The sequence below is a fragment of the Eschrichtius robustus genome, chromosome 1 (assembly GCF_028021215.1).
Source record: "Eschrichtius robustus isolate mEscRob2 chromosome 1, mEscRob2.pri, whole genome shotgun sequence".
Lineage (NCBI taxonomy): Eukaryota > Metazoa > Chordata > Mammalia > Artiodactyla > Eschrichtiidae > Eschrichtius > Eschrichtius robustus.
This window is the reverse complement of record NC_090824.1, coordinates 192,518,077-192,544,672: the sequence shown is the minus strand read 5'-3', so window position 1 is coordinate 192,544,672 and position 26,596 is coordinate 192,518,077. Positions and strand designations below refer to the sequence as shown.

General features: G+C 49.8%; 1 protein-coding gene across 5 annotated transcripts in view; it reads left to right on the top strand.

Annotated features, from left to right (window-relative positions):
* FRMD4A (FERM domain containing 4A) overlaps nt 1-26,596 on the top strand; it is a 341,961-nt gene that overhangs the window by 300,589 nt on the left and 14,776 nt on the right. For all 5 annotated transcript variants that reach the window (XR_011076055.1, XR_011076056.1, XR_011076057.1 and 2 more), the window contains exons 15-22: nt 7,521-7,654; nt 12,614-12,736; nt 15,753-15,981; nt 18,428-18,484; nt 20,245-20,482; nt 21,282-21,449; nt 23,306-24,192; nt 26,499-26,595. Coding sequence is in view for 1 of the 5 variants with exons in the window: in XM_068561738.1 (XP_068417839.1) it covers nt 7,521-7,654; nt 12,614-12,736; nt 15,753-15,981; nt 18,428-18,484; nt 20,245-20,482; nt 21,282-21,449; nt 23,306-24,192; nt 26,499-26,595 (1,933 nt within the window). In the remaining 4 variants the exon portion in view is untranslated. The remainder of the gene's footprint in view (nt 1-7,520; nt 7,655-12,613; nt 12,737-15,752; nt 15,982-18,427; nt 18,485-20,244; nt 20,483-21,281; nt 21,450-23,305; nt 24,193-26,498; nt 26,596) is intronic.

The following is a 26,596-nucleotide window of genomic DNA, read 5'->3' as shown; positions in this document are numbered from 1 at the left end:
TTTGTAAGGCAAATAAATCTCTCTTCATCATAAAGGGTTCAGACCTTTTCCCTTGTATTTATTCCTGGGGTGTCTGCCAAGACTTTTCCTTAACAGCTTTTGTAGATCTGCTGGGAATATGCCTACTTTATTTTTTTTTTTTTTTTTTTTTTTTTCCGTAAAAGTCTAAACAGATTGTCATTTCCTTCCCTTACTTTTAGGACAACAGATTTCTTTCTTCTTTGGGGTACTGTTTGTTTCAAATTTCCCCTGCTTTCAGAGAGGAAAGAACCCCTTCTGTCTCCCGAGATCAGCGGGGCTGGTCATCAGAATTCCATCTGTGTAAAAACAGATGAGCCCCGGTTCCTGACAACATTTTGTTTAAGAGGATGCGTTCTCATATCCGGTGCAGAGTAGCCCAGAGTCTTTTGAAAGATTGGAACACGTTCTCCATCTCAGCCCGACGAGGACATCCTTCCCCATGTTTGCCGGCTGGGAGGGGAGCTGCCATTTGTGTGAGCTGGCCCTCCCCACGCATCCTGCCCCAGGGAACCAGCTGCCCACTGGGCGACATCTGGAGTTCCCTAGCTGGAGCACGAGAAAGTCCAAGAGGCGGTTTCTCCAGAGGTGGCAGAAATATCTCCGCCAACGACATCCCTAGCATCCGGGAGTTCACTCGGGAGATTTCCAAAGACCCACTGAAAGTGACTTTCTGATCTTCAGTGCATCATTCAAACACTCCCGGCTGTGTTTGGATTGGAAATGTCTTCTTTGGGGTCAGATCTTTTTCTCCTCCTCTCCAGCCAGCTGAGGAGTGACCTATTTCTATAAAGGATGTGGATTGAAAAATGATCATCAGAGAGCCAAAAACAAAAGACATTTTCAGTCTGGGCTCATTCAAAGAGATATTGACTGAGCAGTAAGCAGGATGAAAGGTTTTCCAGAGAACTAATCCGATGCTGATCATCCTGGCAGCGGACCACAGGGCGACTCAGCCTCCTCAGACCTCGTCAGCCCTGCAGGTTAATTGCCTAATTGGCCTCGGGACGTGGCAGCTGCCATCTCTCCCCTTCAAGTGCGTGGCTCATCTCCTCCTTCCTCCCACTGGACAGCTTTTCATGGCCGGACCCCAGGCTCTCTGAGGGCTGGACCCACGTCCAGTTACCTGTCTCCCCCACCCCACCTTGCACACACAAGGTGCTTCAGAGACTTCTGTGGCTTCCTTGGCGCATCTGAAGGACCCGTGGGCTCCTCCTCTCTGCCTACGTGTTCCTCCGTGTGGTCCCGCAGAAAGGCTCCGGGCTGGAGAGGCAGATAGGCTGGCACACTAACCGTGTTTATTACAGCCAGACCCAGTTCCTACCCTCATGGTGCTTCCATTCTGGGGATGCAGCAGACCAAACCGCCAAGTTGGAATCCCACCTCTGCCTCCTAACATCCCAATGACCTCTTCTATGAAAATGGGGATAATGTTTCTGTGAGGATGAAATGAAGTAGAACGTGTGGGAAGCTCCTACCAGGAGTTCTGTAAAAATCCCCTCCCTTCCCTTCTTCTCCCGAGTTTCCTGCATGTGCACCTTCCACCAGCCTTCCAGCTTCTTGCCTATTCACTGTTCTTCGTCTTTTACATTATGAGGCTCCCCAGAATTGGGGTGCCAACTCCTGACAAAGGCCAGGGGACACTCCTGAATACAAGTAACTACAAATACTCATGTAGTGCCTATTACGTTCTGTTCTAAGCATCTTGCAAGCCAATGCGAATCAATCTCATTTGATTCTCCCAACTTTTGAAGAAGTCCTGTTTTTTAAATTTATTTATTTATTTATTTATTTTTTGGCTGCGTTGGGCCTTCGTTGCTGCGTGGGCTTTCTCTAGTTGCGGCGAGCGGGGGCTACTCTTCGTTGCGATGTGTGGGCTTCTCATTGCGGTGGCTTCTTTTGTTGCGGAGCACGGGCTCTAGGCACGCAGGCTTCAGTAGTTGCAGCACATGGGCTCAGTAGTTGTGGCTCATGGGCTCTAGAGCGCAGGCTCAGTAGTTGTGGCACATGAGCTTAGTTGCTCTGCAGCATGTGGGATCTTCCCAGACCAGGGCTCGAACCCGTGTCCCCTGCATTGGCAGATGGATTCTTTTTGTTTTGTTTTTAATTATTATTTATTTGTTTGTTTTTATTTATTTATTTGGCTGTGTTGGGTCTTCGTTTCTGTGCGAGGGCTTCCTCTAGTTGAGGCAAGCGGGGGCCACTCCTCATCGCGGTGCGTGGGCCTCTCACTATCGTGGCCTCTCTTGTTGCAGAGCACAGGCTCCAGACGCGCAGGCTCAGTAGTTGTGGCTCACGGGCCTAGTTCCTCCGCGGCATGTGGGACCTTCCCAGACTAGGGCTCGAACCCGTGTCCCCTGCATTGGCAGGCAGATTCTCAACCACTGTGCCACCAGGGAAGCCCGGCATGTGGATTCTTAACCACTGAACAACCAGGGAAGCCCAGAAGTCCTGTTTTCATTCCCATATGAGAAGGGAGGTAACAGATTTAGAGCAGTCATGTGACATTGCCGAGTCCTCACAACTAGTATGGCACAGAGCTGGGACACAAGCCCTGACTTGTTAGCTCTAAACTACTACCAGAAGTCTCCGGAAGCTACCAGACCAGTTGACGTTTCCCGAGGTGTATTCACATCACTCTTTCCTACAAACTTGGTGCTACTTGAAAGTTTGACCACCACCAACAACGAAGTATTTATTCGCTACTTAGATCTTTCGAAAGCATTCAGATCACTCCTATTTTTCCTTGGATTCGTGCACCAATTGATTATGCTTGGACAGTCCTTTCCAACTAGCACTTGGCTACTGCTCTGTCACTCTCTACATTTTGAAATCTCACTCTTCTGGCTTCGGTAGGGAGCATCCATCCATCTTCGTACTTCATTAATCCCAAACAAAGCTCAGATTAAACTCTTACTTAGTATTCAGGTTTACAGATAATTTGCTTTGGCCTGTTGATAAGATGCAGAGGTCAGTCCTTTAGGTGCTGGTTGATAATTAGACATTTCCTTTTGAGTTGAAGCAAACTATAGCAATAGCTGGGAGAAGGACCAGAGTTGGAGGGATGCGTGTCTGTTCTGGAGGCGGAGATGGGAAAGAAAAGAGGAGAAAGATGGCGCCGTACGTAAGGGTCCTTTTGTAAAAATTGCAAAACTGACTGCTAGAGGTGAGAGGGAACTGCCTCAGTAAGCTGTTTATTTCAGTACTAGATTCTTCGAGTTTGGAGGAATCTTGGGGGTTAGTTAACTGGTCATTTTCTAGTTGGGGACATCATGGCTCTGAGAGGTTAACAACCCGAGATCTGACACCAATTAACAGCTGACACGTGTTGGAAATCCAGGTGTCTTTTATCCTTCACTGCTCCTCTCAGAGATAGCGGATTTCCATCTTGTTAATTTCTAAGGGGCTAAATGTATAACCTTGGAGTGGGGTTGCCTGTGAAAAGGCATGTGTGTGTTCACGTAACCGGAAATGGACAAATCATGGTAACTGAGAGCTTCTATACCGTTCATCAAGTGTGGCTGCCGACTGGAAATTATTTCTGTGTCTAGAATCGTTTTAGATGTGCTCACAAACCTTTAGTTTGCAAGAGTCTCGTTGCCCTGCGCCCCTGAGGCTCTTCTGACTGCGTTTCTCCCTGGATTTGTTCTGTTCTGTCACTTGAGAGGATGAAGAGGGACTCTCTGCCTCCCGATTTCTGCCTCTCTGGCTGAACCTCCTTTCAGATGTCACACGTGCCGTTCAGGGGATGTCTAGAGGGTGACAGCATCAACATCTCAGAGCACTTGGGGCTCCTTCTTCTGATACTCTTGAGTTTCTGTCAGTGCTCTGTGCTATTGGTGTGGTCATCTTGTCCCTGGGCACTCGGCTGCCCCCCCACCAGGGTTGCCACATTGGCCTGGTTGCAGGTAACCGCCCGACAGCTTCAGATCCGACAAGCTCCAAAAGAGAGCAGCTCTCAGCACTCAGCACGCTTGCCCAGACGGTGCATTTCCTTTACAGAAACAGAGGCACCGGGAACCTCTTTTTCAAATGCATTGTGACAAGAACCCCACTGCAGAGCTGCCCTAGCTCGAGGGTGGAGTGGGGGGCCCCAGAGCCTGCCGAACCCCTTGACTCCGTCCCAGCCTCGTCCACAGGCGCACCAAAGGCATAAATGCAAACCCAGGGGCTCAAGAAACGAAATTTGAAAACAGTGCCTAGACCTCTGTTGCTTCTTCTAAAGATGAGCTTTGGAGCCCGAGTGGTAGCTGCATTGCACAGAGCTTCTCTTCTTTGGCAAATGGCTCCTTGAGTAATGGCGAGGAAGTCATTTCAATCATTTCTCTCTAATTCTAGCCGGTATGTCCCTGTGTGGGTGTGTGCACTCACTCAAGTTAAGTCCACCCTAGATACGGGGGGATTTACCTGTCCCAGGCACAAGCTAAGGCCGAATGTGTGTGATCTCATTAGTCTTTACAGCAGATTGAGGAGGGCAGGTCACTTGTCCAAGGTCACCCGTCCAGTGAGTGGTTTAGAGTGCATTAAAACCAGATCGTTTTACCCTTTACCCACCATCCAGGTTAGATGAAAATGGAACTCTGCATGTCTAGGCCAGGCCAACTCACTTACTTTGCAAAGACTTGACTTGGTACCTGGCACCATATTCCTCGTGAAGCAACTTCAAGAATAAAGGTGTGAAGCAGAGCCAGCCAGCATTAGTGGTGCCAGATACGGAGAAGGCCTCTTGAGCCATCACTCTGTCTTATATGGGTTTGGTATTTAGGCTAATTATTTTAAGTAATCATAATTTAGGTACTGCTAATGAGCTCAAGACCAAAGCTTAACTAATCCATAACTAGAGACCAGATCATCCAAAAATTCTGGGCTTTACCACCAGGAGTTTAATGTTGTGATTTTTGCCATTCTTGAATATAGTTCATTCTTAGATTTGACTTCATAAATCATCATCTCCTGTTGAGAGGTTAGGCAGGAGTGAGAGGGAAAACAATGAATTTTTCATTTGTGCTAGAAATCCTTTCATCTTCTTGGACCCAAGTTTCCCCAGGTCTGTTTTTTAAATCTAAAGTCTGACTTCCTTCCAGTATTATTTTACCTTCTTATTAATTCTTTAGATGATGGAATAATAGAGCATAGCTCATTAAATTTTCCTGCGTCTTCACCTGTGATTGGTGACTGTGACTCAGGGAACAAGATTAAGATTCAAAATGATTTAGCTGTATTACATTAGATGAATGTAGACTGGAGATAGTTCAGGACTAATAAGCTCAGGGTAATTGACTTATGGGGGTAGAAAACCTGAAGCATTTCAAAAAGGGGAGCCTGCAATAATGTCCAGCCATGTGTCACATGAGTACGACACCATGTGGATTTAGTATCTGAGAACCATGAGGTAATGGAGCCTTCGTGAGGGTCAAGCTTTCGCTTGAGTTTGCTATTGAATTTGGAAACATGCGATTGAAGCAGGACGAAATCCAGGAAAGAGCTACAAAAATGATTAAAAGTTTGGAAGGTCAATTCTATAAAGAAACAACCTACAGGTACTAGATTTCTTTACGGAGATGAGATACAACTTAATTATAGCATCCAACCATACGATTGACAACATTTATTCGTTTGTTTATTCAAGCTAATATTTATTAGCTACCGTGGAGGCATAAAGATGGTACATTCCCGCAGTGATGGAGATTCTCTGTTTCAAGCTAGAATGAGTCAAAATGTATTGTACCTAAACACTGAGAATTCTTGAAGATTAGGGTTATAAGAACTTAGGTGCCTGGTAATTGAGGGAATATGGGGATTCCTGCTCAGAGCCTAAATAAGAGTCAAATCTTATATTTATGGGGATGATTTGAGCATCACAGGGTTGTTGTTGTTTTTTTTAAATTATTATTTATTTATTTATTTGGCTGCACCAGGTCTTAGTTGCGGCATGCGGGAACTTTGTTGCCACCTGGGGGATCTTCGTTGCAGCATGCGGGCTCTTTAGGTGTGGCATGCGGGCTCTTAGTCATGGCATGCGGGATCTAGTTCCCTGACCAGGGATCGAACCCCGGCCCTCTACGTTGGGAGCATGGAGTCTTAACCACTGGACCACCAGGGAAGTCCCCATCACAGAGTTTTTGATACAAAAGCATAGAAGTCCCTTCTAGTCTTGTGATTCTGAGATGCCTTCTTTAACCACTGGAAGAAACAGAACAATCGACTCTGGGAATTCTGATTGGATCATTGTCAAATCTGTCATTCATTCACTGAATTGTCCCGAAATGTTTCCTAAGGAAATACAATTCCTACCCCTCCCTCCAACAAATCCCGCTAGAATTTTTACTGGTATTGCAATGATTCTCTGATTTAGTTCCTGAAGAATTGACATCATTACAACGTCTGGCTTCCAATCCATGACCAGACTACATCTCTCTCTTGTTTGAGGTCTTTCGTTTTTCTCAGCAGAGTATTATATTTTTCATTGTAGAGATCTTGTCCGTCTTCCATTAGATGGATACCTAGGTGTTCGATGTCGTTTGATGCTGTCGCAGATGGCGTGATGTGAGCCCCTTGAAGGCACACCCAGTAATGCCCATCCATTTCTAAGACTTCTGCTGTCCATGGACACGAGAAGCAAGCAATAAGCAGCTTTTCCCTTCTCAGGGAGTCAAGGCGCCTTGTCTAGCCATCCAGGTAGAAAAGGTATAATAGCTTCACTGCAGGAAACCTATTTCAGAATCCAAACATTGCAGCCCAGAAATGATTCTCTGGTCTACCCTAAATCTCTCCAGTTGGCATTTCAGCATATTTTCCGTTTGTTTGGTTTACAGTTTTTGCCTTCCACAGAGGTTTCCTATCTAGCAGTCTGCTATTTGAATCATCAAGCAGATAGTTCTGTGCTGCATATAAAAATATGTATAACTTTTATTAGGAGGGAATTTGCTCATGTTACAGTCTCGAGTTCAAAAAATGCAATACAAATCTAATTTTATTTTTTAAATATATGTGCTTAGGTAAAAGGGCTAAAAGAAGATGCAAGACAGTGGTTATCTCTGGGTGACTAGCTTATGGATTATTTTTATACATGTCTACATTTTCAAAATTTTTATGATAAACATGCGTTATCTTTGTACTAAGCAAAAATAAGCGTTTTTAAATGGAAAAAATTAAAACTTTGTATTAAAATGGCTGGCTTAAACTTTACTTTCCCCTTTACGGCATAAAAAGTCTATTAAAATTTGCTAGTGAAATTGAAATGGGTGTGTGACATATCTTAAGATAATCAAAGAAGAGGCGTGTAAATTTTCCCGCCGGTCCTTCTGACCAGCTGTAAATTACCCGAAGTGCTGAGAATCCGCCCCTCACCCTTGGAGCTCTGGGCACCTGTTTTATTTCACACTCTCTTGATTCCTGGGGTAAATCCCACAGTCACAGCGTGGGCTCCGGTTCAGTTCCTTTGTGGTCCAGATGTGCGTCCCCTCGTCAGCTGGCCTAGTAACCCCACTGTTAATTGACAGGTTCTCAGGAATCAGATAGCTCACAGTCGGCCAAGAAAGACATGCTGGCAGCCTTGAAATCCAGGCAGGAAGCTCTGGAGGAAACGCTTCGCCAGCGGCTGGAAGAGCTGAAGAGACTCTGCCTACGAGAAGCGGTAAGCATGGCTGGTTCGTCCTGTGGGACTCTGTGTTGTCTGTGCCCTCATCTGTCTTCACGTATTTATAAAAGGCAAGGGTCGGCGTCATAAAGGGCATAAGAGGGAAGCCAGCCCTCTTCTGTTGACGACCCCCAGCCCCCGGGATGAGCCCCATCAGAAACAGGAGTCTTGGACCATAATGAAAACACTCTGACAGCAGTGAAAGTGGGTCCTGGCAGAATCCCAAAAGGGACCCCACTAGGGGCCAAATGCCAAGTAGTAATAACAGTCGTAGTAACAATTGTAAACAGCAACATTTGCATGGTGCCCCATAGTTTATAAAGCATTTCCTCATATGATAGTTCCCACGCTGGATGGAATGGTTTGCCAGCTTCCTAAGATCTTGTGCCTGAGTTTATCCTTGTGGTGGCTTTTGTTTCTCTTGAGTGTATTTCAGATTTATCTTTGGAAATCATAGTGAGGAGCACCTTTGGGGATCAACAAGGAAATCAGGATTTCACTTGATATAAAATCCCCTTCAAAACTCATGATCTGGTGAATCTTTCACTTTTTTTTTTTTTTTTGGTAGATGATGCATTTTTTTCCTTTAGTTGTTGTTTGTTTGTTTTGTTTTTACAGTAGGTCCTTCTTGCTTTTCTGTTTAAATATAGCAGTGTGTGCATGTCGATCCAAACTCCCAATCTGTCTCCCACGCCTTTTCCCCCCCGCCTCCGGTAACCGTAAGTCCATTCTCTAAGTCTGTGAGTCTGTTTCTGTTTTGTAAATAAGTTCATTTGTATTATTTTTTTTAGATTCCTCATATAAGCAATATATGATACTTGTCTTTCTCTGTCTGACTTATCTCACTCAGTATGACAGTCTCCAGGTCCATCCATGTTGCTGCAAATGGCATTATTTCATTCTTTCTAACGGCTGAGTAATAGTCCATTGTATATATGTACCACATTTTCTTTATCCATTCATCTGTTCATGGACATTTAGGTTGCTTCCATGTCCTGGCTATTGTAAATAGTGCTGCAGTGAACATTGGGGTGCATGTATACTTTTGAACCAAGTTTTTCTCCGGATATATGCCCAGGCGTGGGATTGCTAGATTGTATGGTAATTCTATTTTTATTTTTTTAAGGAACCTCCATACTGTTCTCCATAGTAGCTGTACCAATTTACATTCCCACCAACAGTAGGAATTACATTCTTCACACCCTCTCCAGCATTTATTGTTTGTAGATTTTTTGATGATGGCCATTCTGACCGGTGTGAGGTGATATCTCATTGTAGTTTTTTTTTTTTTTAATATAAATTTATTTATTTACTTTTGGCTGTGTTGGGTCTTTGTTGCTGCGTGCAGGCTTTCTCTAGTTGCGGTGAGCGGGGGCTACTCTTTGTTGTGGTGCTCGTGCTTCTCATTGCGGTGGTTTCTTTTGTTGCGGAGCACAGGCTCTAGGCGTGTGGGCTTCAGTAGTTGTGGCTCATGGGCTCAGTAGTTGTGGCTCGCGGGCTCTAGAGCGCAGGCTCGGTAGTCGTGGCGCACGGGCTTAGCTGCTCCGCGGCATGTGGGATCGTCCCGGACCAGGGATCGAACGCGTGTCCCCTGCATTGGCAGGCGGATTCTTAACCACTGCACCACCAGGGAAGCCCCTCTCATGGTAGTTTTGATTTGCATTTCTCTCTGTGATGTTGAGTGTCTTTTCATGTGCTTTTTGGCCATCTGTATGTCTTCTTTGGAGAAATGTCTGTTTAGGTCTTCTGCCCATTTTTTGATTGGGTCGTTTGTTTTTTGGATATTGGGCCACATGAGTTATTTGTTAATGAAATCCTAGCCTAGTCATCTAAAAAATCTTTTAATTTTAGGCAAAGCAATGCTTCCTCAAGTGTATATATACACAAGGCTCATGTCTCATTGGGATTTAGAGACTGTGGCAGGGCACTGTCTCTATTTATTTGAACATCTATTTCCACCACCTTCTGCTTATTCCACAACTCCTTGTTATCATGTCTGAAGACTTGCTTTTTTAATGCATCTCGCGTTATTGTGCATATGTGTGTATGCACACACGTGTGCATGTGCTTGCACACAGACACCATGGGGTGGGAGCCCTCAGGAGAGAGAGTGTTCTGTATATAACATTACAAGGAGCTCTGTTGGTCAACAGTTCAGAAAGGGAAGTGGAAAGAGGTTCCCAAACTAAGTTGAAGAGCCCTACTCCCCTCCCCCCAATCCTAATGCCTTGCCCCAGGAAGAATGAAACAAGGGGCCACAGAATGAGATCATATTACAGTTCAATTTGGCTTAATTATGCTCTGGATTGATTCAAACCGGAGCTGGCTCAAAGCAGACCCACATTAGCGCAAATCCTTTGCAAATCTTGGGAAAGCAATTGTCCCGGCTGGGGGATGTGCTCTGAGATACTGTTAATATCAGCAATCTTTTTGTAAAGAATACGCTGGAAGGATTGAGAAAACATGGGTGTGGGTGTCTGCATTTAATAATTTGTAAAGCCTTGTTGTGTTTTTAATAAAGGCAGCATCCCTAAACCCAGCAGGGAATCAGCATCAGAAAACTGGCGAAACATGTCCGGGCAAGGTTAACATGTCTGGTGAAGGTCTCTGTGCCTCTCGTAAAAATAAAAGCAAAATAAGGAAAACAGAGCTCCTGCTTCTTACTATGTGGACACCAGAAAACAGAACTTGAGCAGCAGAAGAAACTTCACGAGAAGCCGGCCACATTGTCCTGACTCCTCTGAGGTTAGGGGACAGGAGAACTTCTGTCCTGACTCTGTCCTGCTCTTTCTGTGTCACACACACACCCTCAGCTCAGGGTATCCAGAAGTACTTTTTGTCCCCTGGGGTGTGGGGCAGCCAGAATGAGGTGCTGTGGGAGCGTCTGGCAAAATATATAACCAACATAAGAAGAGAAAGGGAACCAGGCCGAGCCCTCCACAAGAGTGTGTTAAATTCCTCCTTCCCCAGGCAGCTCTCGTTACACGTGATGTCAGATTAAATATGGAGAATCAAGGCCTGGACTCAAATACCCCCAAGCAGATGGTGGAAAATCAGTAGCTTCATTTTTAAAAAAGATATTTTGTTTTAAAACCAAAGACTCTTTTTTTGTTCTTCTTCTTCTTTAAAGTTTTTATTTCATTATTCTAGGGAGACCTGGTACTCTCGCTGGGACAATACAGATTCTCAATTTGCACTAATTACTAATACAGCTGTTCAATTTTTCTTTTACGTTGTAGTAGCTTAAATTCACAAACTTAGAGACAGCATTTAAATTTTTCATAGATTTTAAAAAATTTTTATTTTATATTAGACTATAGTTGATTTGCAATGTTGTGTTAGAAAACCACAGGCTCTTTAGAGTTATAAATCAATGGCCATTTTAACAACTTTTCCCTCCTTTTTCTAAGTTTCAAAGTAAAAAAGAAAGTCCTAATAGTATAAAATCCTCAATATGTTATTTATAGGCAAACTTTTAGGGAAGCAAATAAAATGTTGCAGAATAAACACACAACTACTTGGGAGACATTTGAACCACGTTTAGAAAAAGAAGAAAGAAAACAGGGAAGAAAATTGCAGAGCATTTCATACTCAAAGAGTTGGCCACTGTGCTCTGAAATGCTTACAGTGAGGAATAAAAAGTCCAAGAGGTCATTTCCCAGTGGCCTGAACCCAGGAGGAAAGAGGCCCAGGATCGCAGGGAGTGTGGGTGTGCTTGTACATGCCGGGTGTACCCCCCCAACACACACATACCCCAGTGTGTACAGACACACACCCCAATGTGTACACGCAGCAGTGGCACAGAGAAGCCATGTCGCTCCTCCTGTTAGAAGGTCAGACTGCCCGTGGAATCTGATGATCAGGGTTTTCCTGCCCTTACAAGGCTGCCCGGCACAGAAGCTTTCTGCATGGGTGATGGAGTTCCCGAGAAGAGCCTGCCTTGGGTCTTTGTGCAACCTCTGTGTTGATTTGGGACTAGAGACCAGGGCTGGGCTCTGCCTGGAAGGGCCACCGGTCCCTTGGAGGCAGGCAGTGGGTCTCCCAGGGTTTTCTGGTCCCTGGAAGTGTCTCCTTGCAGTGGACGCCTGGACTCTACCACGTGGGTTAGCTGCTGACTCAGATTTGATCTCTGTTGAGCCCAGACATAAGCTGCTCATATAAAGCCTAATTCTAACTCTGAATCATCCCACAGACCTTTCAGCGATTGCCCGGGACCATTGTCACCATGGTGGTCTGTCAACTAAATTCACTGTCGTTATACTCACAACAGTTAGATTTCCAGAGCCCCAAATGCACATACACCAGATTTTTTTTAAGTGGCCTTGTCGGTAATATGGATTATATTTTCAGTTTCGACTGAAACTCGTATTTGTACACATTTAATGTCTTTTCAACTCAGCCTGTTCCTTGAGCATCTGGCCAGAGTAGAATAATTATTACTCATACTTAGTTTCTAAATTATATAATAATGCCCTTTTCTGGAATTTGCCATATAGATACCACGCTTCCTAAGAAAGCTCATTTGAAAGACCCATTTTAAACTCAGATATTTGGTGCAGTGAAATAAGCACAGAGTTTGGAGCCGGAAAGACCAGAGATCTCATGTTGCCTCTGCTCTTACTGGCTGCGTGGCCTCAACAGGTTCGTAGTAGACACGCCAGACACGTGTGAAATTAACAAGTGAATGAAATTCGGGTTTTTATGACGAAAATCAGTAGCGATTTTATTTACCCGACAGGAATTTACTTTGGGGAAAATCTTTTCCAAGTGCCTCTGTTCTGGAAAGGAAGGACTATATTCCCCTACGTTCTTGGAGAAATGAAATTGTATTGCGTAAGGTTATGGTTTCGAATCTGTGCATTGAACCTGTGCTTTGAAGTGTGTGTGTATGTCCTAGAAGCCAGTCGTGTACCCCACTCTGATTCCTTCTCCCCTCGTGCTGTCACACTTCTGCAGGAGCTGACAGGCAAACTGCCCGTGGAGTATCCCCTGGATCCAGGAGAGGAACCACCCATTGTTCGAAGAAGAATTGGGACAGCCTTCAAACTGGACGAGCAGAAAATCCTGCCCAAAGGAGAGGTACGTGCTTCTCTCTGTGGCTGGATTCTCTTACACCCGCCTCACTTTCCCGTTTGTGAGGGCGCCTCGGTATTCTATTAAGGATGTTTCCATTCTACCGGATGCCATTTCCTCTTTCCTCCTGAGTTGCTCTCCTTTTACCTTTTCTTAAGTTAGCTGCTTGGTCAGTATGTGGCTCCCATTGGTTGGATTGGCCACCTTGCGTTAATCTGTAAGCATTTTGATTTCTGTGGAGGCTGTGTGTCTAAGTCAACAGGCCTGTGCCAAGCAGCAAAGTTAATGGGAGAATAGTCCGTAACACTCATGTGTTCTTCTCCCAGCTCTTTGTCACTGAGAGCCAAGCGTACTGTCTGATCCATGACAGAAAACGACCAAAGAAGAAAGAACACTGAGGGCACGCCAGCAGGTGCCGCTGGCCGGGGAAAGACAGTCGGGCCTGCCCTCGGTGGTCCTAACTCCACCCGGCTGCTAAAATCACTGCCCGAGCGTGAGCAAGACACTGCGCCTTCCCAAAGCACCCCTCACTTCACCCTCTTTGGACTAAACCTCGGCGGGGGCTGGGACTGGAGAGTTCAGATCTGGGGGCAGGGGAGCCTTGGGTCTCCAGCTGGTTAATAAGTGATCCAGTCTCAAACCAAGAGAAATTCAAGGCCAGGCACACCTCAGGCCCCAGGGGCACGTCCAGGAAATGTCTTTCCAAATTTATTCTGAATACAGTTACTCATTACAATGCTATTGAGCAGAGGACTTAAAAGGGCAGGAATCGAAGCCAGTGGAGACAGGAGTTCTGTGCGTATTTAGTCTTTTTACAAAGCGAGGGGAACCGACGTTCTCGCGTGACACGTGCAGTGGGCGAGCATGGGGCTGAGTTGAGAGGGGAACGCACGCGCCCCGGAGACAGTGGGAGGGGTGGCTCGGTCTCCTGAGATCTGTGGTAGCAGGGCCCCGTCCCCGGGTGCTGGGAGCACTGGTGGATGCGCCAGAATGCCTCACCCAGCTCTGGAGGTGCTTTTCCTCTTCTGTAAAATGAAGTTCGGAACCCTCATTTCTCTGGCTGTCGCTGGGATTAAGAGAGCCAGTGCACGGAAAATACTCAACTCGGCGCTGACACCTGCTGGACGCTCAGTAAACAGGAGGAGGTGTCGGAGAAGGTGTGCTGGGCTGGGGCTGGGCCTGGGACTTTACCGGGGTCAGAACTGGGGTGCGGGCCGGTGGGACTTAGGAAACCCTCTGGTGGAGTATTTTTCAAACCCAGCTGTCATCCAAATTGCCTGGAAACTTCCAGTCCTCTTGTGCTGGGCAGACACCTGCACTAAAGGATCCAGGGGAGCCCCTGCATGAATGAGTGCCACCCACCTGCACCCCGTTGTTCTTCCCAAGGTCCCATCACACCTACTCGTGGTGCCTCCTCTACACTTTCCAGTAAAAGATGACTTAGGCTCCCTGAGAATCCCACTGCATCCCTGCCTCCTCACCTGCCTCTGCAGACATCGCTGGGAAATGCCTGTTTCTCCTGAGAATGCCCTTGACGTCCTTGTTCACACGGCAGGCAGCCATCTGCACAAATGGGCTGCCGGCCTCGTCCTTGGCTCGGTTTAAGTAGCAAGAGTTTGTCCTGGGCTCCCACAAAACTCCGGGTCGGTGTCTTGGGCCAGGGCTGCCCTGACAGCCTGCGAGCAGCTGCGAGGCTTTGTCCTTGGTGACTTGTTTGTCTCAAGGCCCTGGGCAGGAGTCCACCTCGTCACTCTTCTCCCGGGAAGAAACGCAGCGGGCATTTGCAGGAACTGGGGAGTTTATTAGACCCGTAATGTTAATAATAGTTCCTTTAATCCTCACCTTCCCCTCTCACCCCTGGGCCCCCTCCCTTCGGTGCTCAGGAGGAGGTGAAGTCCAGCTCAGAGTTGTGTGCCTGAGGGAGGCACCCAGCCTGGCACGTGGGGCTGAGAGGCGAGGCTCTCGTATCGGCCTTTAATTCGGAAGGTCTCTTGTGGCTCCAGCAAACTTGGTGACCTGCTCCTCCACGGTTAAATCCGTTCCTTTCGGGCTTTAGCCAGACCGGGGATCCCCCCAGAGCAAGATGCGTGCTTGGGCTCCCCTGGCCTCGCTGGTCGGCGTTTGAAAAAGGCACCAGCTGAGCCGCAGAGAAGCCACAGCTAGTACGCTGGCCCTGCTTTCATCCTTTGGGTCCACCGGGCATCTTCTGGCAGCCACAGCTGCGTTTCTGCCAGGTCCAAAACTCCCTTTGAGGGAACATTCATCCATCTGGTCCTTTCAGCCAAAGTGAGGGGTAGAGAGGAGGGAGGGAGGGAGGGAAGCACACAGGAGAGGAAGGAGTGCCCAAGAGTGGTCCAGGAGGCAGGGGACCCGGCTCCACCACCGGCCGTCCACACTTGGGGCGCAGCCGCTGGTCACCCAGTGGAAGTTTTACGTAGAGGCAGGTGTGAGCGGACAGCCGGAGCTTGCGGAAAGAGCTTTCAGAGGAGGCGTGAGTGAGTGCGGGTAAGGCCCAGCGTGCAGGGCTCAAAATGCAAGAGGCAGAGGGCGTGTGTGCAGGGGGGGCACCCATGGGAGCCCCCCGGTAGCAAACCCCCAGTAAAGCACAACAGAGGCCACTCTGAAAATAGCGCTGCCCCCTCTGCCCCAAATGGGAAGGAAACACCAACCCAGTGGGCTCTGGATCTCCAGGAAGGCTGGGTCTTTGAGAGCCTTGCTGGAGACCTTGGAAATGAACCCCAGTGACCTCCAGGCCTGCAACAAGGAAGCTTCTCAGGGACGGTGCGTGTCTCCAGGATGGAACAGGGGCCGAGGGCCTCAAAAGTGGGCGTGTCCAGGGCCCTGGCTGCCGCGGACCGGAGGAGGGGGCGCTGCGGGGCGGGGCCGGGTTGGCGTGGGTGCCGAGGCTGCTGGCTTCCTGTACGCGTGTCTCCAGGGACGGAGGCTCGCTGGCCTGGCGCGGGGGCAGGAGGACGGGTGTCACCCGCTCGGCATCCCCCTACGTGTGGTCTCCTTCTCACAGGAGGCCGAACTGGAGCGCCTGGAGCGGGAGTTTGCCATTCAGTCCCAGATTACGGAGGCTGCCCGCCGCCTGGCCAGTGACCCTAACGTCAGCAAGAAACTGAAGAAGCAGAGGAAGACCTCTTACCTGAATGCACTGAAGAAGCTGCAGGAGATTGAAAGCGCAATCAACGAGAACCGCGTCAAGTCTGGGAAGAAACCCACCCAGCGGGCCTCGCTGATCATCGAAGGTCAGTGCCAAGGCCACTCCAGACTGTGGGCGCCGCCCTCCCCCACCGACCCTCAGAGGACTGGGTCTTCGTCCAAAGCATGAACCGAAAGCCCAGCCCCCTGAGCGACCTGGCAAGCTGCTTAACTACTCTGTGCCTTAATTTTTCCATCCATAAAATGAAACTAGAGAGACCTGAGAGCCACGAGCGCCAATAACATGCACTCAGATCCAGAGATGAAAGGGGTTACACCAATCAAATGGTCATTGTTCCTCCTGATGGCCTCTTGGGAGAACGCTCCTCTCAGCCCTCACTGGAAGCTGAGCCCGCGGCCAGCCCAGGCTCCAACGTCCTCAGAGACCTGGTCACCCTACTCAGGTCTGGAAGGAAAGCCGGGTGGCTCAGGCACCCTGAGGCTGGCATCCCCGCAGCCCTCCTCTGTCTCCAGGGGCTCCTGTCCCAGTGCTTAAGCTAGGGAGGACCGGACTGCCCCCCTCTGGTGGTCTAGAGCCCCAAACTCTGATCAGGAGGGGTTAGGAGTGGGTGGGGATTATATTCGGTGAACACGAGTAGGAAATACCCCAGAATTCACCACCAACCGTCAAGTCTCTCCAACTATTATGATCCTTTTTTTTTTTTTTTTTAAGTCAGCAAATTCTTTTTCTTTTTTAATAGAAGTATAGTTGTGTTGTATCACACTGTGTTAGTTTCAGGTGTACAGCAAAGTGATTCACAAAAGAATAGATACGTGTATTCTTTTTCAGATGCTTATAGGTTATTACAGGATAATTTAATATAGTTCCCTGAATACAGCTTATTGTTTACCAAATTCTTTAAAATATATATCAAGTCTTCTTTCATAGTTTATACACATTTAAAATATTTTTGCTCCAGGAAGACAGAAAGTAGAAGAGAGGTTACAAGGGGGCACTGGGAGAGGGGAACAGGGAGTTACTGCTTCATGGGGACAGAGTTTCAGTTTGGGAAGATGACAGAAGTTCTGGAGGTGGATGGAGGTGACGGCTGCACAACGATGCACTTAATGCCCCTGAACTGTACAGTAAAAATGGCTAAAATGGTAAATTTTACATTATGCCTATTTTACCACCATTACATATATTGATATATTTTGCTGCAACCTAAAAATGTGGGCATCCTGGGGGAGGGATGATTTACTGGTGACTCCAAGATGCTAGTCAAGGCTGTGTCTCCTAATTGTTCATAGTTCATCAAGCGATATGAATAAAGCGAATTCCTAGTTCAAAGTGAGAGAGATCATAAAGAAAAATCCTTTTGCTCTAGGTAATTTGGAATAACTATCCTTCCCCACCTCGTCCCTTTGTCACTGGCCAAGACTTTTTCACTTTCCCTAACGGAGCTGCATTCAGCCAGCCCTCCTCTGTCTAATGCCTCTTGGGACCTCCTTCTGCCCCCTTGAAGGGACTTGGGGGGGTCCCAGTACTGTGGAAACGTCAGCAAGGCTGACAGAGCCTGGGAAGGGCACCGGAGGGACGGCCGTCCTGCTGGTCGTCCACAGAATAGCGTGGTTTGCCGGCCTGCCCAGTGAGGGCCATTCGGTGAGGACGGCCAGCAGAGTCTGTTTGTAAATCGCTATCTGACCAGCTTGGTCCCATCTATGCCCGTAGCCGTTTGTTTTTAACCGCTCAAGGATGTACCTTCTCCATTTTGCTGCCTCCTTGAAACAACGTTTCATCACACCACGAGCCCACTTCAGTTAGAGGAGTGATTCATGTTCTTCTTCCTCGCCTTAGCCTGGTTTGTTATTTGAAGAGAGAAAACCTTAAGCTTGGAATCTAAAGACCTGGGACCTTTTGCTAACTTAGCCAGGAGAGCAGCGTAGCCTCAGACAAACCACTCCCCCCTAGACGTCCCTCGGTTTCCCCAGCTGTTAAAGGGGGAGGATCATCTTTCTGTCTCCCTCTGGGTGTGTTCTCATGGTTAATTGAACAGTGTCAATGAAAATAAGCTTTGGAGAGAGAAGCCGTATTTATTTAGAAGCTTGTTTTGTCTGCTAATGACTCAAGAAGTTTATTGAGAAGCCATTTACTGCCATATGAGCCAAACCAAGCTCCTCGCCCTAGTTTCACTTGTGTAGAACAAACGGCAGTTCACTTCCTTGGGTTGAGTCAGCACACGCCCTGAGCTGGGACGATGATGTGGCTTGGCCAGGCCAGGTGGCCTTTATGTTGGATATTAAACTGCTGAGCATTGTTTTTGCCAATGAAACAAAGACCGGGCACATTGCAGTGTCAGGGATGGGGGGGGTGAGTCATGACCCACCACAGGGACTGTCAAAAGAAATGCCCAACAGCATTTTGATTGTGTTTCATGGGTTGTTTTCTGATAGAGGAGGGTATGGGGTGGTGGGAAACCCACTTTTTTCACAGATAGGGCTTTGTCTAAGGGATGTGCTCACCTCATAGACTTTTGCTTTTTGTCTTCTCAGATGGAAATATTGCCAGTGAAGACAGTTCCCTGTCAGATGCCCTTGTTCTAGAAGATGGTAGGTTGTCTGTTTCCTGCTTGAGAACTCGGAACTGGGATTAAGCTGTGTGTAGTCTGGGACAGCCCAGTGGGAAAGCCAGGAGCCAGACCAACATGGCGCCAGGTTCCCTGTGATTCTTTCATTTCCCATTGGACATCTGTTTGGCTGAGAGTGGGTGGGAGCTACAGAAACACACATCTATTGGAATTTTATTATGTCCTGTGGCCCGGAGGTAAGATTTAAGGTGATCGTGAATGGTGTTCTACTTTTTTAGTTGCCAAAACCACATTTTTACCTGAACAGACAATTTAAACACCACGCATAGTTTCCTTTGGAGTATTTATAATTTCTGGAGGAAAGAGGTGGCCATTGGTTTGGGTCACAAAGATTGAAACCTGCTAGCAGAGCCTGGGGGTAGCCAGAAGCAAACAAGCCTCTGCACCTTCCTGAGAAATAGTGAAAGTGAAGGGGAGATGTCCCTTTAGACTCCTGGTCAGGCCTAGGAAACTGTCTTCTTCTTTCCCATTGACCTCTAAAAACCTAGTGATTCTCAGAATCTTTTCCTGGGAGATTCTTACAAAAACAGAAGTGACCCATCCCCTCCCCCCAGCCCATCACCACCACCACCACCACCACACATCGGGGAAGAAGGGATGCCAAACCCAGAAGCATCTCTGAGAAGGTTCCCATGGATTTAAACCCAACCTGGGGAGGTCAAGGCATTAATGACGTGGAAATCTATTAAGTGGCAGTTACTTTTTTTTTTTAATTAAGTAATTAATTAATTATATTTATTTTTGGCCGAGTTGGGTCTTCGTTGCTGCACAGGCTTTCTCTAGTTGTGGCAAGCCGCGGCTACTCTTTGTTTCGGTGCGCGGACTTCTCATTGCGGTGGCTTCTCTTGTTGCGGAGCACAGGCTCTAGGCACGCGGGCTTCGGTAGTTGCGGCATGCAGGCTCAGTAGTTGTGGCTCGCGGGCTCTAGAGCGCAGGCTCAGTAGTTGTGGTGCACGGGCTTAATTGCTCTGCGGCATATGGGATCTTCCCGGACCAGGGCTCGAACCCGTGTCCCCTGCATTGGCAGGCGGATTCTTAATCACTGTGCCACCAGGGAAGTCCTGTGGCAGTTACTTTTTTTGCGCTTTAGGGAAACCTCAGGCGGGCAGTGGTAAGTGGCGATTCAGACAGAAAACATGAAAGATCTGCGTGGCTCCTAGCCATAATGATAACCGCAAGGATAATAATCACTGACATTGATGTGGGGAAAGGCTGGTGGCTTATTTACCCAGTTGTCTTGGCCCTGCTCTTTGCCATCAGATTGTCATATTTTAATTCATTACACTGGTGGGAGGAAAGGGCAGGCCTGCAGGGGAGCAGGGGGTGTGATTTGAATATCAGAGATCCAGCCTGTGGCCTCTGTGGACTCCAGTCTCTGCAGGGGAGGAAACGGGAACGTTGGAGGGAGACCCCTCTGTGACGGGGCAGGTATAGATTGTCATCAGCTGATGTTGATGCATCGCCTGTGATCAGTTTCCTCCCCATGTGTCAGACCCCGGACCTCCCAAGGGGCATTACTGCTTCACATGGGCCCCCAGTCCCATCGCAGGCTTGCTCCTGCCAGGGGCTCTTTCCTTACTGATCTGAGGGTACAAGAGTGAAATTGTAGCACATGCCCGCTGACGGCTGACGTCTGGGCGGAGGTGGGGTAGGGCGGCGGCGTCCGGGGGGTGGGCGGGAAGGATGGCCCTTGCTCACTTCCTCTCTTTCCTCTTCGTGCAGAAGACTCTCAGGTCACCAGCACACTGTCCCCCTTACAGTCCCCTCACAAAGGGCTCCCTCCTCGGCCACCGTCGCACAACCGGCCGCCCCCTCCCCAGTCCCTGGAGGGACTCAGGCAGATGCACTATCACCGCAACGACTATGACAAATCGCCCATAAAGCCCAAAATGTGGAGCGAGTCCTCCTTAGATGAGCCTTACGAGAAGGTCAAGAAGCGTTCCTCCCACGGTCACTCCAGGTGAGCTGGGCCGGGAAGGCCATACGAGGTCACTGTCCACGCTTGGGCAGACTCCCAGGGCTGTCCTAAGTAGCGTCCGCAAGTCACCCATCCCCACGGCCCTGGGTGCGCGGCCCTGGGGCTGCCTTTCAGCAGGGCTGCGCCACAGCGCCCTCTGCTGCTGACCTGCTCGAGGTGCAGATTCGTCCTTCCCAGGGAAACGAGGGTCTGGGCTCCCAATCCACGTGTTGGCCCCTGGCTTGAATGTCGTTAAATTCCCTGGGAATTAATTAATTAGGATATCTTAGGCAGCAGTACTCCGAAATGGCAAATGAGAGAGCCCACTCGTTAAGAATCCCAGAGTGGCTCAGAACCCTGAACTATCAGCCGGGAGAATTCTGGAGCCGAACAGCTGTAATCTTAGCTGTGTATCAGCAGCTCGTTACTCAGCTGATGTGGGAGAGAGGGGTTTGGGAAGGCGTTTTTGGACAGCTGCTCTGTTTTTCTCCTTTCCTTTCATTATGTCCTGTAAAGCTCCCAGTGGGTTCCCGGACAGGTAAATATCTGTCTCTTAGAAACTGTGGCTCAGGGCAGGGGCTTCGCAGAACAGTCACACTGCCTGTCCCAGAGAAGGCTGGTGAGGGTCTTCATCGCACATTGCCCTGGGCGTCAGGGATAAGGGCTCACCCACTTCTGGGGGAGTCCCGGGCAAGCTTCCCCGACACCGAGATTGAAGGCCCAAGGCCATACATAGTCAGCGACCTGCGGGAAGGTGCAGCTCTGTCTGGCGGTGACCAGCGTGGCCTCCTCTGCTTTGCAGTAGCCACAAGCGCTTCCCCAGCACGGGGAGCTGCGCTGAAGCGGGCGGGGGAGGCAGCTCCCTGCAGACCAGCCCCATCCGCAGCCTCCCGCCCTGGAACTCGCAGTGCAGCATGCCGTCCACACCCGACCTCCGAGTCCGGAGTCCCCACTACGTGCATTCCACGAGGTGAGTCCATCCATCTCCCTCCCTAGACCAGACCTGCCTTTGTAGAATCTGGCATTGCTGGACCCACGCTGGCCCAGATAAGCCGTGAGCTGGAGTCAGGACTGAACCAGCGAGGTATGTTCTTCTTTAAGAGAAGCAGAATCAAGAACTGAGCTGGCAGCCGGAAGCCCGTGGGAGCCAAGAGGCACATTATATCCCACTGTCCACGCCCAGTGGGTAGTTGGTCGGGAGTTGGTCGGATAATCCCCTGGAGACAGTGGGCATGGAAGGAGCTTTCCTAAGCCACAAAAGTGGAGGCCGGAACGGCTACCCAGGTTAGCAGGGAAGAGCACCGGGACCAGACAACCTTGCCCTGGTGGGTGGTCTTTACTGGACAGTCCTCATGTATCTTTCTACTGGACAGTCCTCATGTATCCTGGACTTCCTTTAATGCCCCAAGGTGTAAATTTATTCAAGAGCAAAAGGAACAGGCAAACGTGAGACTTCGGTGAATCACACCTTCCTTTCCTAAAAAGAGGCAAAACCAAAGCCATCACTCCATTTTCTCTAAAACTAAGTCCATAGGGACCGCAGCTCCAAGGACAGATGGTGTGATCTTCTGTAAGTGGTGAACCATTTATGTAGGGTACGATTGAGCTCTCCAGACAAGAGTCTCGTGTCCATTCATGCTCATTCACTCATTCATGCAACAGATATTTATCAAGTGCCTATATGTACCAGGTACTATTCTTGGGCATAGAGCCGTGGACAAAACAGACCACGCTGTGCACTCATCAGACTGACGTTTTAGTAGGAAGAGAGTCACAGTAAAGAAATAAGCCAGTGGTGACAAGTACTGAGAAGAAAAATGAACAGGGCAAGTGAGTGAAGGGAGAGACCATTTAAAGGAGAGCATCGGAGAAGGCTTCTCTAATAGGGTGACATTTGAGCAGAGACCTGGATGGAGAGGGGGTAGCAAGCTCTAAGGATATTCAGGGAACAGCAGGGTCAAGGCCCCAGACACAGGCCTGCACTAAGCATGTTCCAGGAGGCCGGTGTGGCCAGAACAAAGTGATGGAGTGGGGGTGGGACCAGAGAGGACACTGAGGCCCGAGTCAAGGAGGGCCACACAGTGGGGACTTCGCAGTCTACCCTGAGTGACAGTCAGCCCTGGGAATCGCCTCTTCCTGTACTTGGTCAACCCAGCCATGGTGAATTTCTGTGCAGTCCTTGTACTCTGCCCCCGCCCCCATATTGATGGATATTTATCGTGTGGCTCCAATAAGCAGAATGGATTGTAAACAAAGAAGTGCAGTGGTAAGTATTTGCATCCGTCATTTTTAAGGGTTCCATGTGCCACCAACCTTCCGTTTTAGACAAGTGTTAATGGGGGAATGGAAATCTGTCCAGTACTCTTAATAGGACTGGGTGGAACCATATGATTGCTTCCGCTGGGCTGTTTCTTGACCTACAAAAATGGGCATTTCATCTGGCTTAACATAATACCAGAACGGGGATGATCTTGGTTCGCTGGTGTCTATAGAATCTCTTTCCACCTTTAAAAAAAAGACCTGGCTATTGGCATACTTTTTTCAGAAGCCCTTACGTGGGCACTTTGTCCCCATCGCCCATTCGGAATCGAAAATCACGGCGGGGATCAGCGTCCCCTCCCGGCCCGGTCTTCACCTGGGAGGGATGGGAAGCACCTAGATCCCCAGGGTCCCCGCCCTTAGACGCGCTCTCCTAGATGCGCGTTTGCGGGAGGCTCTGGGCCCTGCGGCCTCGCGCTCTTTCCGAGCCCGACGACCGGAGCGTCGCCGAGCCGCCAGCCCCTCCCCCGGGCGCCCCCGACCCAGCGCGCCGTGGTCTCCCCGCAGGTCGGTGGACCTCAGCCCCACGCGGTTGCACAGCCTCGCCCTGCACTTCCGGCACCGGAGCTCCAGCTTGGAGTCCCAGGGCAAGCTCCTGGGCTCGGAGAACGACACGGGGAGCCCCGACTTCTACACGCCGCGCACGCGCAGCAGCAACGGCTCGGACCCCATGGACGACTGCTCGTCGTGCACCAGCCACTCGAGCTCGGAGCACTACTACCCGGCGCAGATGAACGCCAACTACTCCACGCTGGCCGAGGACTCGCCGTCCAAGGCGCGCGCGCGGCAGCGGCAGCGGGCGGCGGGCGCGCTGGGCGCGGCGAACTCGGGCAGCATGCCCAACCTGGCGGCGCGCGGCGGCGGCGGCGGCGGCGGCCACGGCCACGGCCACGGCCACGGCGTCTACCTGCACAGCCAGAGCCAGCCCAGCTCGCAGTACCGCATCAAGGAGTACCCGCTGTACGTGGAGGGCGGCGCCACGCCCGTGGTGGTGCGCAGCCTGGAGAGCGACCAGGAGGGCCACTACAGCGTCAAGGCGCAGTTCAAGACCTCCAACTCGTACACGGCCGGCGGCCTGTTCCGGGAGAGCTGGCGCGGCGGCGACGAGGGCGACGCGGGCCGCCTGACGCCCTCGCGCTCGCAGATCCTGCGGACTCCGTCGCTGGGCCGCGACGGCGGCGCCCATGACAAGGGCGCGGGCCGCGCCGCCGTCTCGGATGAGCTGCGCCAGTGGTACCAGCGCTCGAGCGCCTCGCACAAGGAGCACAGCCGCCTGTCGCACGCCAGCTCCGCCTCCTCGGACAGCGGCTCCCAGTACAGCGCCTCCTCCCAGAGCACCTTCGTGGCGCACAGCAGGGTCACCAGGATGCCCCCGATGTGCAAGGCCACGTCAGGTGAGGGGCGGGGGGGCGGTCGGCGCGGCGCGCACCTGGTGGGTCTGGAGGTGAACTGGTGGGGATTGAAGGTTTTCTTAGAGCAGGCAGGAAGGAGAGACGGTTAATTCTAGAAACCTAGCTGTCAGATGTGTGAGACCTTCCTTCCCCTCCTTCCTCACCCCTCCCACTCTAGCCTAGGTTTTGCCGAGTGAGGAAGACCTGGGGGAAGGGGTGGGGCAGCGCATCCTAAACCCCAGCCCAGCCCAGCGGGGTGCAAACCATCCCTGCAGCCACTTGTCCTTGTAAGGACGGAGATCCAAGCAGTGGTGAAGTCCGTGTCTTTCAGGGTTTATCCAGTCAAAGGTGCGCCTTTACCCTGGTGAAGGGGGCGACAGTAGTAGGTGAGAGACAGCAGTGGGTTAGAGACCTGAGCGGTACCCTTGCAGGGGAGAGGAACACTTGAAGCCCTGAGATTTGGCCAGTGTCTCCCCCAGGTGGCGCAGACCGGCTGCAGAATGAAGTGGCGAGCCCTGCCTGTGACTTGCCCTGGTGACTTCACGGAAAACTCGAGACTGCTACTCGAGATCCCGTTTCAATGATGTTATGTTCTGACCAAAGTAATTTTTGTAAAGTGCTTCTGATGCCCCGTTGTTACATCTTAAAGTTTTCATCATCAGAGGAAGGGTTACCGCATATGCTTGTACTCAGGGCATCGAGCAGTACCGAATCAAGTGAAAAATGGAAGAAACCGTTTTCTCCCTTAAGTTAATCCCCTTCCCACTCCGTCTCCAAGAAAGAATAACGATGATTAAAAAAAAAACCAGTGTTTGTCCAGCAGTCTCCACGTCCCTGCGGGGTTTTCAGCGCCAGCAGACGCTAACTCATTTATATATCTTAGCGCCCACAAAGAGGGGAGATTGTGCGGTGATGAGAGACTTGATCGGAGCGCCTTTCTAGTTGGTAGATGGGATGCTGCCCGATCGTGAATCGCCTGATAAAAGCCAATTACAAAAAGAGCGACTGCATCACACTGACTGTAGGAAAGAAAGTGGGAGAGGATTTTGAGACATAATGAAAAATGATTTTTCAAGTATCAGAATAAAATGAGAGCAGCAAAGGAAAGGAAGTCCAAGTCAGGATTTGACTTGTGACTGGAAAGAAGGCTAAGGGCAGGCAAAAATCCAGGGAAGGGAGAGTGATCTTATAGACAGAAACTGGGGGGAGGGGGTTCCTCTTTGGGGGACTGAAGGAGATTCTTGGGGCCTGGGGAGAACCGGGCGAAAAGGAAGGACCGGCCGGCTGCCCGGGTGTGCCAGCTCACAGGGCTTCTGCGTCCTCTCCCCCGATTCCCAGTGACTCGTTTATTATGGCGTTTATTATGTCATTGCCAAATGACAAGTTGCAGAGACAGGAATAAATATGGTTCAGGCAAGGGTGAGAGAACCGTGGACTTCAAGGCCCGAGTACCTTCTCCAGATTCCTCTGTCATCTGTTAAAATCAGCCCAGTGAATTATGCCATCAACTTCCTAGGAGGATTTTTGAGAATAATGAATGAATATATTATGTATATCATTTAAAGACCATGGTCCCCTGTAACCCTATTAGGAGAAGCTGAGGTTGGACAGGTCAGGAGTATTTATGTTCTGTCGAAACCGTAGCACTCGTCTAGTAGATTTGCTTTACCTAAAGAGATTCGGTAAATCTTTTGGAACATATTTTAGACTAAGCATCCTAATGAAAAAGATTGCATTCCCAAGGAAGCAGAGGGATGCATTTAAGTAGGATTTACTTCCTACTGAGTTTTCCCAACTAAAAAATCCTGCCCACATCAGTAAGCTCCGAGTAGTCCGATTTGGATGAGCTTTGAAAAGCCCTGCCCCATTTGAAGGGTCCTAACGTGGTAAATTATAAGCCTGAAACGGCAGAGACAACAAGCTCAGAGAACCTTTCTGGAGGTTTTCTGTTCGTAATAAAGAACAGCTTTAACATTGGGGCCGTATCTGGAAACGCCGTGTCCAGAGAAACAGGTCCTCCCTGCGCCAGGCCAGCCCAGGTCCCCCTCCGAGGACAGTGGGGGCTGTCGCCATCCCTGTGGCCACTTCCCAGTGGCAAAGCGGGGACCTAGGACCCCAAGCGAGCTTGACTCAGAATGGAGCTGCACGGCTGGGGGGAGAAAACGTCATTGGCCAAACGTGGGGAGAGGAGAGGGGTGGACGTTTTCCCACGGGGACCCTGCCACGGGGTCACAGGCAGAATCTCTGGAAAGAAGCTCCTTCACTGCCCCGTGTCTGACCTGTGTCTCTTCTGCGCCACCTACACGCAGCTGCCTTACCTCAAAGCCAGAGAAGCTCAGCGCCGTCCAGTGAAGTTGGAGCGACGCCCCCCGGCAGCCCTCACCACATCCTAACCTGGCGGACTGGG